This window comes from Artibeus jamaicensis, unplaced genomic scaffold (genome assembly GCF_021234435.1).
Source record: "Artibeus jamaicensis isolate MK-2021 breed Jamaican fruit bat unplaced genomic scaffold, CSHL_Jam_final contig_3126, whole genome shotgun sequence".
NCBI lineage: Eukaryota > Metazoa > Chordata > Mammalia > Chiroptera > Phyllostomidae > Artibeus > Artibeus jamaicensis.
In genome coordinates, this window is record NW_026521723.1 from 6,400,881 (window position 1) to 6,418,999 (window position 18,119).

At 37.6% G+C, this 18,119-nt stretch overlaps 1 protein-coding gene across 1 annotated transcript in view; it reads right to left on the reverse strand.

Annotated features, from left to right (window-relative positions):
• MYH15 (myosin heavy chain 15) overlaps positions 1 to 18,119 on the reverse strand; it is a 135,827-nt gene that overhangs the window by 66,630 nt on the left and 51,078 nt on the right. The window contains exons 15-22 of the mRNA XM_037148869.2: positions 17,901 to 18,080; positions 16,709 to 16,841; positions 13,903 to 13,970; positions 13,046 to 13,133; positions 9,380 to 9,497; positions 8,358 to 8,481; positions 6,500 to 6,636; positions 2,341 to 2,596 (exon numbers count right to left, since the gene is read on the reverse strand). Of these exons, the coding sequence (XP_037004764.2) occupies positions 2,341 to 2,596; positions 6,500 to 6,636; positions 8,358 to 8,481; positions 9,380 to 9,497; positions 13,046 to 13,133; positions 13,903 to 13,970; positions 16,709 to 16,841; positions 17,901 to 18,080 (1,104 nt within the window). The remainder of the gene's footprint in view (positions 1 to 2,340; positions 2,597 to 6,499; positions 6,637 to 8,357; positions 8,482 to 9,379; positions 9,498 to 13,045; positions 13,134 to 13,902; positions 13,971 to 16,708; positions 16,842 to 17,900; positions 18,081 to 18,119) is intronic.

Consider the following 18,119-nt stretch of genomic DNA (forward strand, 5'->3'; position numbering starts at 1 on the left):
CTCACTATGGGTCAAGTGAAAATGAAGGAGCTGATTGCTTTTTGCTACAAAATCACTTTTTATCACTCTGAACCCCTCTAATTTATCTCTGTTAGAGGCTAAGTAAAACCTCCCCTTTGTGAGCAAATTCTTAATTACTGTAGGGCTCATGGTAAAATAACTTCACACACATCTCCATCTTCCATGTCTAGACCTTATTCATCCTCTGCAATATGTTAATTAGAGGCACTTTATTAACCATGTATCTATTTGTCTGGCTTAGGTAATTTCAGCTATTAAATCAAGAGCAGATAAAGGCAAAAATCCAGGCTATTTGTTTCTGGCTAATTACTGAAAAGAATGGCCCAAAAATGGGGCTCAAAGAAACACAGCTGGGGGATGTTGAATAGCAAATCCCCAATATCACTGAGGGCCCAAAGAGAAGGGTTAGATTAAAAACAAATAATAAGGTAACAGCAAGAAGGGTCCATGCATATCAGAGAATCTTCCGATGTTTGAGAAGGGCACAAAGGATTTTCATGCACCCCTGGGTAACAAGCATTTGCTCTGTCCTATTCAGAGCATGTAAAGGACCTGCCTCTTCAATTGGAATGAAGAGTCCAATTCCCCATCATCAGCCCCTGTATTAAACATGATGACAGGACTTGGGGCCCAGCTGAGCAATAGTGTAGCAGTTGAGCAGTAGAAATATCCTGTCCCCAGTGGCAATTCTTTTCTCACGTACTCACAAAGTTAATTGGAATGGGCTCTGAGTTCTGCTGGTATTCAGAGCGAGTGATTTTAAAAGATTCCTCATTTCCTTCATCCCTACTGTGTTGTGTCCCTTGAAAATAAGTGATGATAAAATATTTCATAGCTCTGTCAAGGTTTTTAATCACAGTTACAATGTGAACTCATCTCACACTTCCTGGGTTTGCTCTGGAATTGGCTTCTGCGTGTTTCCCATGCTCACCATGCTGATCTTTTATCATGTTTCCCAGGCTTTGAACCACCACCCCCTACACAAGTTGGGTCCATCTCTACTTCCCCTGTCAGCCTACGTAGCACCGGCCACCCTCTAGATCAGTAGGAAGAGTCGTGAAAACTGGGAGGCCAGGTCTCAGCCAAAGCTCTCTCTCCCAGAAGCCACATAACGTAAGACATTACAAACTGTGATTCTCACAGTATGGATCTCAAAGTAGGTTTCAAGGAGGGGTGGCAGGAATTTGTGTTTTTTAACAAGCTTTCAGGCTGACATATTCTAAACATTCTATATATTCTAAATTCTAGAATCACTGTTACTTAAATATGTGTGAGAAATGTGGTGTGAGTGTAAATTAGGGACAATACGGCCTACTGAAACACTGATGGATAGCACAGGTCCAAAATAAAAGGATAACTTGGGTGAGTCTAAAATTACTAAATTTTCTGTTTTCAGTACATTCAGAAACCAGGGAAAACGTTTATTTATATCATTACATTTGAGCCCAGTATCTTCTAACCTAGCACTGTTCTAAGTGAGGTGAAGAACATAACGAAGGTGGGTGAATCCTAGTGCTCCCTGTGGGCTGTTTGGGGCTGACAATCATCTAGGGAGAAGGAATAGGAAAGGAAGGGAGTAATGGCACCATTGATGGCCAATTGGAGACGGAAGCTCCAATGCCAGGGCAAGGATCTGGAGCCTACAATGCACATGTTGCAGAATCCAAAGCTTGTTCATCAGAGAAGCAACATCCTGTTTGTTTAAGACAATGGTCCTCAATTTTGACTGGATATCAGAATAACCAATACAGATTATTGAGATCCACACAGGGTCTGCTTAATAAAAATATCTGAGAGTGGGGTCTAGGCATCTTTCTCTTTATGTTAATGCTTCACAAATGATTGTGATGCAAATCCCAAGTTGAGAACTGTTGTATTTAAGAATGGAACTGATTAATAATGTTAATTTGGACTAGGAAATAAAGAAGTGAGGACAAAAATCAGGAAAACCAAGTAGGTGCATACTACAATAATTCGGAAGATCTAAAATCCTGTGTTTGATTTGTTAATGGGTCATGAGCTATATACAGAATTTAAATTAAGACCCAGAGCTTCCTGGCTGGATCCCATGATAGATGGCAGTGCTTTTATGTAATTAAAACCCATCTAATAGTTTGTCTCTTTTTCAAAGACATCCTGCCAGTAAAATCACTTCTCTATTGAAACAGTGTCTCTTTACATGTTTCCATTGTCTGTGTTTGATGAAATTCTATAATATTTGAAAAACGCATGCCTCTATTCTTTTCAAGTCAACACTATGTGCAAAACAGGGACTCTAATTAAAACTTGATTTGAAGAATGAATGGTGGGGCCACTCACAGCCTGCAGCTGAAGAACCAGGTCATTCTTCTCCCAGATGAGGGAGACTTGCTTTGCTTTCAGTTCCTCCCTCTGAGATTCTGATTTCTCCAAGGCCTTTTGCAGTTGCACGCACTCTTCCTTCAGTCCAGCTACCTCCTTCGCCATCCCAGTAGATTTAACAAGAGGCTTAATCTTGTAGAAGAGTCTCATCCAGAGCCAGTTCTGCACAGTCATAAAAGCTCTTATGTTCCACTGGATCAAAAGAAGTGCATCCCTAAATCAAGGAGGAAAAAGGAGAAACAAGTTAACCCAGACTATGACAGAGTTGTTTTCCAAATTAAAATTCTTAATAAGCACATCTTTTTAGGAGTCATTATATATTGTCATTCATCTTCGAAGCTCTTTTACATCTGGGCTCTCATTTAATTCTGGCAAAGCCCTTTGTGGGACTTCTGGGGCCAGTGATATTGTGGGCTAGATATCCTAAAAACGTTCCTGTCACAAATAGCCTTTAAATGCAAGCAGAGCCTGAGAAGTGTGAGAAATAAAGAAGGAGCTGAACACCTGACCAGTAAGTAAATGCATGTGCAGCTTGGCCATCTTCATGGAAGAAGGAAGCCGGTCTTAGTATTTTAGGGGTTTGTAGTTTTATATCCACTTGGATAAAGAGACAGGCTGAGACCTTCAAGGTCTCTTCACCCTTAATGAAGAGGAAGGTTAAAAATTCACTACCAGCACAGAGAAATGTCAAAGAGAAGTACATCTGATTTGGTCTGAACTCAGAGTGAAGAAAAAAAAAATCCTATTCTAAGAATTTTTTTAAATCATAGGCTACCACTCTGAAATGTCTGAGGTTTAAATTATACTACCTGATTGATGTAGAAATATGCAAGCAATTAGCATGATAATTTTTTTACACTGGTAATAAATACCATATGGATCCTTGGGGGAAGACAACACAAAATATTACTGAAGAAAACGCCCTAATGTCAAGCATCAGAGATTCTCTTAGATCCAGCTCTTGAAGATGAACTTACAATTCAAAATTATGAAATACATATTTTTAAAAAATCAACCACCAGTGAGGGTGAGCACCTACAATAAAAGGTTTGATTAAATCCCCAAGAATTTATATAATTGAACAACATTTTGGATAGCATAAAATAATTATTAAAATTATTAAAGGCATAAAGAAAAAAAAAACAAGAAAGAAATGAGCCACTATAATAAAAGGGCAGACGGATTTGAAAGAGGAACAAATAATATGTCTAAAATTGAAAAGCATAGTTATTGAAATCAAACACTCAGTGGAATAATTAAGCAGATGTATAGATCACTAGAAAAAAATGTGAATTAAGAAAAGAATAAACTCAAAGGAAATGGAAGGAAAGAATAAAGATGAGGTCAGAAATTAATTAACTAGAAAAAATGAAGAAATTTTTAAAAGATGATTTATTAAATAGGCTAAATAAATATCTGACATGAAAAATCAAAAAGAAAACACAAATAAATAATACTAGGAAAGGTGATATTCTAGAAATACAATCTAGGAATGTGCTCTAAAAACAATAATAGATATAATAGGGAATTAAAAATACACCTAGCAAATTGGAAAATTTAAAAGAAACATGATTTTTTTAAAAAAAAGATATATAAACTGATTCAAAAAGGAAGAAACATCAATAGGCCTGTAACTATTAAATAAATTGAATCAAAGTTATAAAATATATCATGAAAGAAATACCAGATCTTGATAGTTTTATAGGTAAATTTTACCAAATGTTCAAGGAATAAAATAAGCACAATAAATTGCTCAGGTTTTGAAATGATGAAACATTCCTTAACTCTTTTATTAGGTCAAGGTGACCTTGATCCAAATTCAGGTAACCCAGCAGGAGAAAAGACAATTATAGGAGAAACCTATTCATCAACACTGATGCAAAAATCCTCATGATAATACTATGTGTTATGAAAAAGAATATTTCATAAACAAAACAGGTTTAGCATTTTAAAAATCTATTAATATAATTTAATAAATTTATAGGTAAGTGGGAAAAAACATATGATTATTTCAATAGATTAAAAAAAGGATTTAACTATTTTCCTAGTAAAAATGGTTCGCAAAATAAGATGAAAGAAATGTCCTCCACAAAATGTCACATCTACAAAAACAAACAAACACACCCCCCAAAATTAAAAACCCTACAGAAAATATCATTTCAGGGAAATAATTGCTTCCCCCAAAGTCAGAAATATGGTAGCTTGCAAAAGTTTTTGAAGTCTGAAATACCACAAAATGATGAACATATAGAATAGGACTTCCATACATTTTTCTTTTTAAAAAAGGTTTTATTTATTAATTGAGAGAGGGACCAGGAGGGAGAATTAAGAGAAACATTGATGTAAGAGAAAAATTGCCTCTTACACACCCTGACCAAGGACTGAGCCAGCACCCCAGGCATGTGTCCTGACTGGGAATTGAACTGGTGACCCTCTGCTTTGGGGGATGATACCCAACCAACTGATCCGTACTGATCACACACTTCTGATGAATAGTAAGTTAGAAAGCATGTTGGCAATATCTCATGAAGTTGAATTGTATGCAGCTTAAAACCTAATAATTCATACCATGCAGAAATGCCACTCAAAGTGTGGGCCTCAGCCAGCTGCCATCCGCAGACTATTAGCATGGACCAGCATTTTGAGTAACAGTATCCTCAGAAAACTACTGCATATGTTCAAGGGGGCACATTTATAAAGATATCACTGCAGAACTGTTGATAATAGCAAAAAATCATAAATGACTGGAATTTACTTGAACTGGAAATGAATAAATTGTGGTATATTTGGGTAATAAATACAACATGGTAGTTAAAATAAAAAATCTAGCACTACTTTTATCAACATTAATAAAATTCAAAACTAGTACCATCTATTAAAAACAAACTTTAGTATAATACATACAGAATACTATTTATATGAAAACTAAAAACATGAAAATTGTGTCACCTTTTAAAGATATCTTCATGTCTACATGTCTTCATATCTTTACAAAACTTGAATAAAGAGAGAAATATGAAAGGGGCTTTCCTCTGTTAATTATTTTTTAAGGTTGTGAGCAATTACAGGAAAAAATGTTAACAATTGATATTCATTGGTAATAGATCCACAAGTACATATTACAATATTTTCAGTGTGTTTGAAATAGGTCATAATAGTTTTGTAAAAGTCATCCTATGATTTGGAAAGAATGGATAGTAAAGACTTTATTGTAGCAACAAAGAAAGTGAGCTATGGAGAAATTAAGAGTCTTACTCAATTTCATGCAATTGGACCCAGAAGCCATGTCCCCTGATCCCACATTCCCATAAACTTCCATACCACACTGAGACTGTACGAGGGTCATAGGAGACTCTTAAAAGATGTATCTCTAATACTGCTGACCTCACCATGTAACATTTGGGTTAACAGAAGGACTTAACAGGTTGTTAATTAAGTAAATTATACCAACACTATAGTTTACATGTCTCCAGAATGTATACTATGCTACAGAAAAAGCAAATGCAGCAACTGCAGAATCCCTTGCTCACAGTTCCACTATTTGGAGATTTTTCTAGATTGATTTCCATGAGTCCATTAAAGATTAGAAAAAACCTACACCTAAGTGTCCAAATGTGGTGATAAATGTTCCTAGTGAACCTGCCTGAAACAAATTAAGAGAGTTATGGTTACATGTCACCAAGAGGTGCATGTTTTCCTATCCGGGGGAGGTTGTACAGTGGATGAAATGCTTCCCCACAGAGATGGCCGTAGGGTGCCTATTGAACCCTTCCAGGTCTGCTGCTGTTACAGCTTGTGAATTATGCTACCCTCAGAGATCCAGGCTTCCCTGACTATAAGGAATCCCTCCAAAGGGAAGGCTACAAGAGATACAAGAAATATCTGAATTATGCTTATACTTGGTTGGATAAGGCAATACAAGACCTTTGTGCTGTGTTTCGTGTTCCACAATTTAAAAAATCGTGGAACTTTAAAAAACTTTAAAGTTCAGTCTGAGCCTAAGCAGAGGAGGCAGCTCTTTCCTGGACCTGGTATAAGGCAATGAGATAAAATCGCACTGACTGAGGCCCGTTGTCTCCCTAGCAGTACAGATGCAGGGGAGGGGTGGCATACATACTTCTCTTCCAGAATCCTCTGGAATTTGATTCGCATCAGTGTGCCCCTCATTCTGGCTTGGAACAATGTAAAGACTTTAGATAGCCTTTCACCCTTCATTGCTTCCAGTTGGCCTAAAAAGCCAGCTTTTAAAAACACCTAAAAGAGATAAGTCAGATGTTAGTTCCACTTACAATGTGTATTCAGTAAATGTCTGTTGAGTTACCTTAACAGCGACTGATGTATTCATTTTTTTCAGTTCCATTTCTTGAATTTTATTTCATGTCTAAAATGCATGTGTTTAGAATGACTGGTTTTTATAAACATTAAGTTTGCAAAAAAATTTATCTTATCCTGTGTTTATATTGGTTCCTTAAGAACTGTGTTTATATAAGGTTCCTCCCCTCACTTATTAATAATGGCTATGTTACCCAGGGAACTTTAAGTTATATAGGACCAGGCAGGCCATTCTCTAAAGTGCCAGGCAAGGTTCTACAAATTTTTCTGTAAATGGTGAGAATGTAAATACTTTAGGCTTTGTAGTCCACATAGATTCTCTATAGAATATTCTTCTTCTTTTTAAAAATCATCCCTTAAAAATGTAAGACCTTTTTTAGCAATTGAACCATATAAAAAAATAGACCATAGAAATGGCCCTTAGTCCATAGTTTGTTGACCCCTACTCAAGAGAAAGGCACTTCTATCCTAGGTATTAAAGAATTCACATAAAATTTTTGTGGCAAATCTTTAGTAATGGACAAGATGAGGTGAATGAAGTACCTAAGGCATAAATATTAAGGAGACCATCACTTTTGGTGTTGTACATGTCAGCACTTGTATAACCCTACCAGTGAGCTCCTCCTTAAATTTTGTGACCTAAGAGGCTCCCTCACCTCATGTAGATGAGTAGTATACAGCAAATAATAATAATAATAATAATAATAATAATAATAAAATAACTAAACACACAAGGAAGCAAAGCACCAGAAGAGAAAATCAGCAGAAACAATGAACAGCAGAACCGGACTCTCAGGTACTCAAAACATGGGAATTATATAACATTTTACAATTACGTCCCACAGAGTTCTTTTCCTATGAGCTCTTACATCTAGGCCCTCCAGTTGTCTTTCAAAGAATATGGTCCTGACATGGGTATCACTAGGAGCAGCATGATGTTGACTATCAGATAAAACCAAATCTCTCAGTTAGAAGTTTCCCAAAATATGTGGATCATCTCAGATAAAGCAGAATTTAGTAAATCACATTTAATGAAGTTCACTTAGTATTAACTTTTTGGATAATGGAGTTGACCTTAAAGTTTTTCATTATTCATATAGTCTTCTAGAATTCCCTAAAACAGTCATTATGGATTCACCAGTTTAGACACAAACCAACAGTTATGCATACCATTGATTCATTCACCCTTTTCTAGCTCTGATATGTATACACAGTTGATTTGGTATATCTTGGCACAAACTGGCTTAGATTAATAACTATAAAAAATGTGAATGTAGCCCTGGCTGGTGTAGCTCAGTGGATTGAGCGCGGGCCTAGGAACCAAGCAACCACGGTTCGATTCCAAGTCAGGGCACATGCCTGGGTTGCAGGCCAGTTCTCTCCCTCTCTCCTTTCTTTCCCCTCTAAAGATAAATAAATAAAATCTTTAAAAAAAATGTGAATGTAGTCAAGACTGAGATTTAAGAAACCGAATTTTCTCCCAAGTAGCATGGAAATTTCCACTTTTTCCTGCTCTCTATTTGTATCATTTGTGGTCACAAGAGCTACAGAATGCCTCGAAGTTGAACTTTCATGGGTATTTTAAGATGCACGTCTCTCCTCCCACTCTTCTTCAGATGCACTCTTGGTAGTGTTCTGGTTACCTTGGTCATTCCCAAGTGGTACTGAGTATGGTCTATCTCCAAGGAGCCAAGTAATTCTTCAGCTGCTTTTCTGCTGCTTATAAACTTGTTCTTTGGAAAGGCCTTTGCGTTCAGAATGCAGTACCTAATTTAAAACAGGTAGAGAATAAATTCTGGGAGCAGGAGGACATATGACACAAATGAAGAATAATCTGGACAAGTAAGCTGAAAAGAAGTACAGACTTTCTATCTCCTACCAACATGTTCAATTTTCATGAAACTCCTGGCAATAAGTCACAAGGGTATAAGCAATAACCCCTTACTTTGGTACAATAGTTAGTATTTTTCATCATATTTAAAAGACAAGCTCATTTGACTCTCTGTTCAATTAGGGAGAGAAGGAGAGTATGGGAAGACAAAAAGAGAAAGGGGCAGGTTTACATGTCTCTATTGTACAGATAAAAAAAATGAAAAGCAGAGACAAATTCCAAGAAATCTTCACCCTAATGGTAAGTTGGTAGAGACCCAGAAAAATGCCTTTTAATTCTGAGACAGGTACCCTGTCTACACTGCCATAATTTGCTTAAGTTTGCTTGATGACCTATAATTTACACTTTTAGAATTTGGGAAACAGACCTCAAAGATGCCTCTCCTGCTTCCTGCTACACACCCTGCTGGCTTCCTTCCTTTCACACGTTTGCTGGGGAAGAAATAGTCTGCCTGGATGGCAGCTACAATTAAGTATACACAACGTTTCAGAGATTCAATTCAGCCTCCATATCTTTCTGCTGTATATATTTCTTCTATATGTGGCGCTATTATCCATTAGTAGAGATATGAGGATATTGCAGCTACATGGATGTGGGATTTAAAGGGAAATAATAATGAAACCCTGTCATCATCTATCTCCCCACCACCAAAACACAGTGATCTGTAGTCTGGAGGACCTCAACCGAACAAACAACACATGGCTGAGCTCTCGGAATGAGAGGGAAACAGAATAGACTGCCTCAGGCTTTTTGGATCCTGGGGTGTACGTTTACCTTTGTTTAAAGTCAGCATACGGCAGTCGGTTTGGAAAACCTTCACGGCATATCCTAGCCCCTTCCAAGACACCATTACAGCGCAGCTGCTGCAGAACTAAGTAAGGGTCCATTACACCTGCAGAAAAAGGAGCCAAGTTGAGTCTGTATCTAAAAACATTATACCCAAGACTTTGTCCTAATTGCTGCATCTTAGGTACAAAGAGTTTTGTGTTCTCTGTAGGATAGGTAATGAATAGCTCACCCACTCCTGGACTGATGGTACTTACAGTACCCATCCTGTCTTGTGAGAGTCTCCAAATAGGATTTACCTAAAATTCCTTTAACATGGAAAGAACCCTTTAGCTTGCAGTTAGGCAAGATTTTATAAGCAAATAGTCCTGGAAGATGAAAAAGAATACATTTTCACTAGAATGTAAATGGCTGTTCCCACATCTACTCACCAGCCAAAAAACAGCTAGAGAGAGAAATAAGAATTCAAAAGGAAACAGATCTCTCCAAGTAGGACAAAGGGATTACAAGAAGGGGGAATAAAAAAAAAGAAGAAAATGGCACAACAAAATCCCATTTCCCATTTTGACTTAGAAAGGACTTGGCTACATTCCAGCCTACATTCAGCATCTAAGTTTTATTCTATAGAATAAGCATATCACCTCATTCATCAAAAGAAGCACCTCGAGAGCTGCAGTCTCAGACAGAAAGTTTTGAAAAACCACCAAAGGAGCCACTGTATCTGGCTCTCAGCAAGTCTTCTGGAAGAAGCCAAGCAGCCCTCCTCCAAACACAAAGCCCTCCCATAGCATTATAAGAAAAATGGGGATGGGATGTCTGTCTATGCGCCAGGTCACAGTAAACAAATAAAAGCCATGTACCAATATTCCTGTCCTCCCATCCAGTTTGCAGACAGAAACAGATAATCCATGAGAAGTGGCAAAAGGTGCCTATGACACCTTAAAACAAGCACACTCACCTCTTTTAAGTGCAGGTGAAAAGCTGTTTTGAGTAGATCATGAAGATTTTCTTATAACTTTGTCTTATGACTTAAAAAAAGAAGAAAAAACAAAAAAAAAGCCCTGCTGAAATTAGAGCTGACTCAATGGGAGGCCACTCTAATAGGTAACAGAATGACTACAAAATCGAGACAGCTAATTAGATTCCTTGCTAGATGGAAGCAATGTCCCCAGATGCATTCAGGAACCCAGGAGATAGGAAACAATGAGGCAAAAACAGCCAGTGTGAATGAACATCAAGTGTTCACATTGCAAAAACTCAAACTGCGCATCATTGTTTAGCATCACACTTTCCAAAAATAGGTTACAGACTGTCAGGATTGGTGTCTTAATTACAGAAGGTTAATAAAAATGCAAAATACTACAGAACCTTAGAAATCAGAATGAGCAACATCTGGCTACATATTCCAAGGGCGATTAGTGCTCTGAAGACATAAGTGTTTGTCAAATACACAACTTTGAGGCTGACAGCCTCTGGCCTAACTCCATAGAATCCTGTAATTCTAAAGACAAGCCTGGGAATATCCAACCCCACAGTTTAAGAAAGGCAATCTATGTAGTTAATAACTGTAAAAACTTTGTTTTGGCAATTAATAACATTAAAAAAATAATTCATCACCACCCATCTTATTCCATCATCCTCCTACCACCATTTACTAATCAAAGAGGATCCAATATAATAAGCTAAGCCATGTGAACAATCTAAGTATCCATCTACAAATGAATGGGTTAAAAAGTTGTAGTATATATATTCAGTGGAATATTACTTAGCCATAAAAAGGAGGAAATCCTGCCATATGTGACAACATGCATGAAACTTGAGGGCACTGTGCTAAGTGAAATAAGTCAGACAAAGACAGACAAATACCATATGATTTCACTTATATGTGTAATCTTAAAAAAAGAAGAAAAATCCCAACCTCTTGGAAAAAGAGAGATCAGGTTTGTAATTACTATAGTGGGGGATGGGGAGATGAAAAATTGGATGAAGGTGGTTAAAAAGCACAAACTTCCAGTTGCAAGATAAATAATACTAGGGATGCACGTACGACATGATGACAATAGTAAACACTGCTTTTGGAGTGTGTGTGTGTGTGTGTGTGTGAGAGAGAGAGAGAGAGAGAGAGAGCAATTCCTAAGAGTTCTCATCACAAAGAAATTTTTTTTATATCTATATGAGATGATGGATATTAACTAAGCTTGTGGTAATCATTTCACATATAGATAAGTCAAATCATTATGCTATACACCTTAAGCTTCTATAGTACTGTATGTAAATAATATCTCAATAAAAGTAGAAAAAGTTTAGAAAGGTGTGGGGAGGCTCCACCCACAGCCCCCCCCCCCAGCCACCAAAGATGAGAATAAGTCTACCAAGACATGATCTGCTTAGGGAGGAAAGGTGGCTGATCTCTCAAAGGAGAAGGACCAGGAGCCCTTTTCTCAATGGGATTTTATTAGGTTCAATTTGCACAGGAATACAGGGTGCATACATAAAGCTCATCAATCATTGTCAGGCAGTAAGGATCAAACAATAGTTAACATACAGAGAACTACAAGCACTTATTCTGAGTCAGGGTCAGTTAGCTAAAGCGCTATAAAACTTTAGAAAACAACCTCATTTCCTCCTCGGACTCTTATCAGAAAATTGAGAGCATTCTTAGCAAAGCAGGTTTCACAAGATTTTATGTATTTTTTCTTAGGCCTGATCATCCCCTCAGGAAACTGTGCATTCCTGCCTAGATCTGCACCCACTTCCAGCATTGTTTCAGGCTTAGGTTTAGCAGGGGATGTAAGGCAGCCAAGAGATTGGAGACTTCTTGCAGACAGAATGAGGACTCAGGCTATGTCAAAGCTGAGGGCTAAGGGTCCATCACCCCCTTTTTCCATAGATCCCAAGTCCTTCCCTGATGGCCCCCTGTAACCATGCCTGTCTTAGGTCTTCCTTCCCTTGAGGAATCTTACCCATCACAGGCTAACCAGTCATGTACTGGGGGCCAAGCAGGGTGAAGTAAAGGGGTCAAAGGCTAGCCCCTGCAAGGGAGATAAGCTTTGTCTCCTCAGTGGCTTATGGTCCCAAGGTCTTTTTACTCAGCCTTAGACATTGGGGGGTTACGGCTTCTGAAACCAGGCAGGGAAGTTCCCAACAGAAACGTACCCATGACCCAGAAGTATACTATTAAGGAGAAAGACTAGAGGAAGTTCTTAATAATTAGAAATGAATTTAGAAACTGTCTTTATGGCCAATTTAGATGACTGAGACCAAATAATGTCCTTTATGCTTATATATCTATCTTAATCCCCAATTGATGATTCAATCCTTTTTATTCTGCTTTGCTCTTATAGACAATGACATAGAATCTCATCCACATATTACATGAAATTCAAAGAGGACTTTAAATTGTGACATCAAGCATTCTAAGGTTACCCAATTGAGCCTGCTTTGTGAAATCCTTCTGTATATCCACTTGAATCCCAATTCAAAGGCAACCTTGGGGAAGTTCTAAAGATCTCACTTTTAACTTACTTTAATTTTTCTATCTGAAAATCTACTCTTACGTAAAGGGGACCGGTAAATGTCTCTTAAAGAGACATTCAATATGGCTTGAATTAATCATATGCCCGGGTGTGGATTACAAAGAAGTCCAATTCTTACCTGGCATTTTGTTTACATTGGGATTTATGCATCTCACAAAATGGGGTGCTGTTGACTTCAGATTAATCATCAATTTATTTAGGTTTTCCTAAAATGGAGACCATAACAAACACAAAATTACTTTGGAAACCACTAAAAACATTCATTCCCTCACAAGTGTCTCCAAGTCCATCAACTTCATCTTAAATCCAACATGCATACACCAACAATAACTTAATAATTTCAAGATTCTTTTTTGCTTACCAAACATACATGATTTCTTTCTTATGCCAAGCAGTTCTTTATCTGACATAGTTCTATTATAAATCACCTCTACCTGTTTTGAATTTAATAGCAATAATTTATGGCTAGGCAATAAGTGGCTTGAAGAAAGAATCTGTTTCTCAAGTTTTCTGACTGGAAAATATTAATCTTTGGTCAGATTCTCTGGAAGCAAAATCTGAGAGAGAGAATGAGGGAAGCAGGGTAGGGCAGGGGTGGGGTGGCAGGGGGAGGAAAGCAATGGTATAGATTCTGCTTAGTCTGATCCCTGCAGGAATGCTGAGCACAAATGCACCAATTGCATCACAGTTAGTCCCACCTTGAGGCAAGAGAGGGGCCACAGTCTGGAGTTGAGGGTAGGGAGGCAGCTTAACTTCCCCATTTGGCCAAGGGCAATTATGGAAACTATGAGTTATGAACCAATATTTTCATTAAAGCCAACAGTGTCCTCTAAAGCCCAGTAATACCAAGATAAACATCAACTATTCCAACTCCAGATATTTTATTCTTATTTGAAGATGTAAAATTTCAAATAAGTAATAACCTATGCATATTGTAAGGCAGTTAATATACAGCTAGATGCAATTAAAAATTACTTTATACAGAGATGCAACTGTTCGGAATGAAGCTCCCTTCTTGCGTTTATTCTCCCCAAACTGTAGAGCTAAAAAGAGAAAAAAAATTAAAAAGCTTTTTTGTCACATTACCAAACCCTGCTGATGAAGGCATGTATTCATCAAAGTTCTAGAAACAATGTGGCAATATCTACAAAAGCTTTAAAAATGCTTATGTCTCAACACAAAAATGTCCATTTCTAGTGCTTTGCCTTAAGAAAATAATCAAGCAACTATGTAAAAACACTCATTGCAACTATTTTTAGTCATTACAAAAATAAGCAAAAAATAAAATCATCAATAAATGTCCATCAATAGTAAGTTGGTTAGTTAAATTATGAAAGAATAGTCATACATGAAATGATATGACTTTTTGAAATGATGGTATGGATTCATATAACTGGCATGGAAAGATTTGTAGGATTTATTTTAAGAGAAAAAGTTGATTACAAAACAGTTTGTATATTATGATCCTGAATGTATGCACATGTTTGTAATTGCAGTTGCATTGTGGGTGACTACATACATTAAAAATGTTGGGAGGCGTATATACCAAGTGTTAGGGGTTGTTAAGGAGCTTATGTGAGATTATAGGTAATTTTTATGTTCCTCTTTTTAATTTCTCTATACTGTTTATGTTTTTGGCAACACTCATACACTACTTTCATAATTTATAAAAAACAATCTATTTCCATTTTTTTGAAGCAAAGGAATTCATGCTAAGCCAGTTAATTGTTCTACAAACATCTGTGTAGAGCTAACTCACAAATATATACAACAACAAAATCCATAGGCAATCTGGGGGAAAAGGGCTAGATATCAGTACCGAAAACTAATAAAATATCCCCTCTGCCTGAGTAGCGCTGTTTGAGACGGATGTCATAAAGTTTGATCATGAATGTCCTACTGACATGACCCAGGCCCTCAAAAGGAATCACTGGACTTATTTGTACTTCAGTTTCTCTACACATAAAAAAGAAATATACTACCTTCCTTTTTAAAAAAAATTATAACTGATTTAAAATACTTGGATACCCCAGAAGAAAGTGTGGTTAATATAGGTAACTCGATGTTTAGATGAGGCAGAAACTTGGAGGTAAGTATCTTCAGGGGTTGTTTAAAGAATTATGAAAAAGGACATTCTGCACAATTCTTTCCCATTTCCAAAGAACACAGACCACACCCTGAAGAGTTAGAAGATGATTTCCTCTCTAATTCTTTGCCCAAACCACTCTCTGATTTCTTATGATCAGAGAATTACTCATCTGGGAGCCATAAGCGACATGACCACTATCTAAGAGACTCCTCAGAGCCACTCAAGAAGCTGTTAGAATCAGGCAAATGCATTGCCTGAAGATGATCAGGGTCCAAACACAATAGCTTCCATTTCTAACTCCTCCTGAGAGCAGCCAACAGGATTTCAGGCATGCTCCTGAGTTATGTCCTCACGTGCTGATACAGCCAGGAAGAGCTAAGTTTTCTCTCCTTTCCCTGACCGTGTTTATCTGGAGTCCTGAGTCATTCTACAGGAGCCAGGAGTTAACCTGAAGCTGGGTATAAGATAATAGAATGAGATCTTAGGAGGCTGAGTACACACCCCACTTACAGAAGAGCTGGTATTCTGTCCCACTGCATGAACATATCTGACCAAGGTGACCAGATTTTCCCATAATTCCAACTTTTTTAAAGAAAAAGGGAAACCAAATGTGTATGTGAAATCTTCTGATTATTTTTTAATCACAACCATGTTTGAAGGCCAGGTTCTGCTCAGGGGCTGCCTGAGCATCTGTGACTTTTGCTGTGAATCATTGGAGCTTCCCTCTGTAGCTAGCCTAGCATTATTTGTACTCTAGTTTCTCTACACATGAAAAGGAAATATACTACCTTCCTTTTTAAAAAAATTATAACTGATTTCTCTCACTCAGGACATTCTACACAATTCTTGATTTGTGCAGAATGTAAGGCCAACATTAGCAACTTAGACTCAGTATTTTCAAATCCTTTATATCATGGTGCAGAAGTCTGAACTGTATCCTAAACACATGAAGACTGTCCATCTCTCTGTTTTGTTCATTTATGGGAGAGATTGAGAGTGGAAGAGGCACCAGGCTAGGAAGTGAAAGTCCTGCTTCCTACCTTGGCTTTGCCACTTAGTAGATTTCTTAAACCAGGGATGCTATCTAACTCTTCTGTATTTGTTCTTGTAAGACAGGGAGAGGTTTCCTCTACATGTATCTGAAAGGGTCATGGCAAGGATTGAGTAAGATAATATATCTAAAAGTGCTTTGTAAATTACAAACTGCTAAACGTGATCAGTTATTAGTTGATCAATAAATATTTATGGAGTACCTGCTAAACAGGCATTTGCTACATGCTTGAGGCTACAGTTGAAAAAATCAGACATAATCCCTGTCATCATGAAGCTTTGAATAGCCCCCAAGTTACTATAAAAGCACTGGGAAGGAGAATTCCAAGATATTTCTGGAATATCTATGAAAGGGACTTGTTATTTCCCCCAAATCATTTATCAAAACATGGATTGCTGCTCTTTTTGCAGCTGGCTCCAGCAGGGAGGAAAAAAGGCAGGCCAGATAGATCTGGCTTTGAGCACCATTTTCCTGAGGGGAACTGCCAGCTTGAGGACAGAAAGGCCAATGTGAGGGGACCACTCACACCACAGGGACCAGACACAGATATCACCAGAAAGAAGCAAAAATTGGTATACATACTGAGGCAGCCATGGGTTCCATTCTGAGGCTGAAAAATGAGGGAAGATGGTCTGACTCACCACTGTTGGTATCGACGTAATTTTCAAAAAGGTTTGCCAAGAGTCTGTTAGATGACTTCCGAAATGTAGCCACCACTGTTTCATTAAGAAGGTCTTTGTTTTTGTCAAGCCAGCCACTGATGTTATAAGGCACCTTTGGAAAGATATGAAGGTCAAGGAACAAAAGAGGAGAATGTGTAAATTAACGTGGCAAGATGGCATTCTTTAAAAAAATATCACAAATTGTGTGGATCTTTTAACTTTAGTTTGATGTAACAGCACTGAATAATATTCCTGGTAATCCAGTGTGCTACCCAAAGAGATTCTCAGGCTTTACCACTTGCCTTGCAGAAGAAAGGAAGAGAAAGGGAGAGAAGAAAGGGAAGAGAGGAAGGGGAGGAAAGTTGGAGGGAGGGAGAGGGAGGAAGAAATGGATGGTATTTCCAGTAGAAACAATTCATATCTTCATAGGAAAGACTAGATGAAATAATGCAAGTGTCTTTGACACACAGTGAGCACTCAAAAAAAAAACCACTGGCAATTATAATGTTAGTTTGCTGTAAATATTATTATAATCGGTGTTCAAAGATATTATAGAAGAGAATTACAAGCATAACTCTACAGTTGACTGGTTGTTTTTAGATTGAAGTATCATTTTAGCCTTTATCAGTTCTCTTTCAGTTCCATCCAGAATTACTGACCAGAAATATAAAGGCAGAAAAAAAGGGGGCACATATATGCACACGCATCCCCAGTGGGGAAATGAGAAGAGGCAGTGAAGGTCATTAGAGACCTTTGTTGGCCATAGGTTGAAGACCGTTACTTCATAGTGACTGTTTCTTTATGAGAGAATAAAAAAACTTCAATAAAAAGATCAGTTGAAATCACTCACTCATACAATGTTAAGTTGAAAGGAAGGAAAAATAAGAAAAAACCCATTACTTTGATAGTCTCCATGACTCTGAAGCTGTCTTACTTTGAGTTGGGGCAACAGAGTCTATTTTGAGATTTTTGACCTCTGTGCACATGGAATACTATTATAGTACAGGTATTTCATTTCCTAAGTGCTAAAAGGCTGAACCAACATTTTTCTGACACTGAGGTTTATTTTGTTCATCTCTTCATTTAATCTAAACTTTTCTTATGTATTACCTAAGGACTTTGGCTGAGTGCATTTGGAACAGTCAGGGCTGAAGGTCTAAAGGTGGCTTACCACTCCTGCATAATGGACAAGTTCAAAGTGAGCTTCATATTTCTTCTTCTTATCAGGCCTGGGCCTCTGGAAATGAACTGACTTTCCAAAATGGTTGTCAAAAAGTTTGGTCTTGAAGGTCACATCTGCAGCCTGAGGAAACATACATTCCTCTTCAAGGATAAAAAAGATGCCCATTGGCTGTTGGAGATACATAGAAATAGCAGATGAAAACACCAG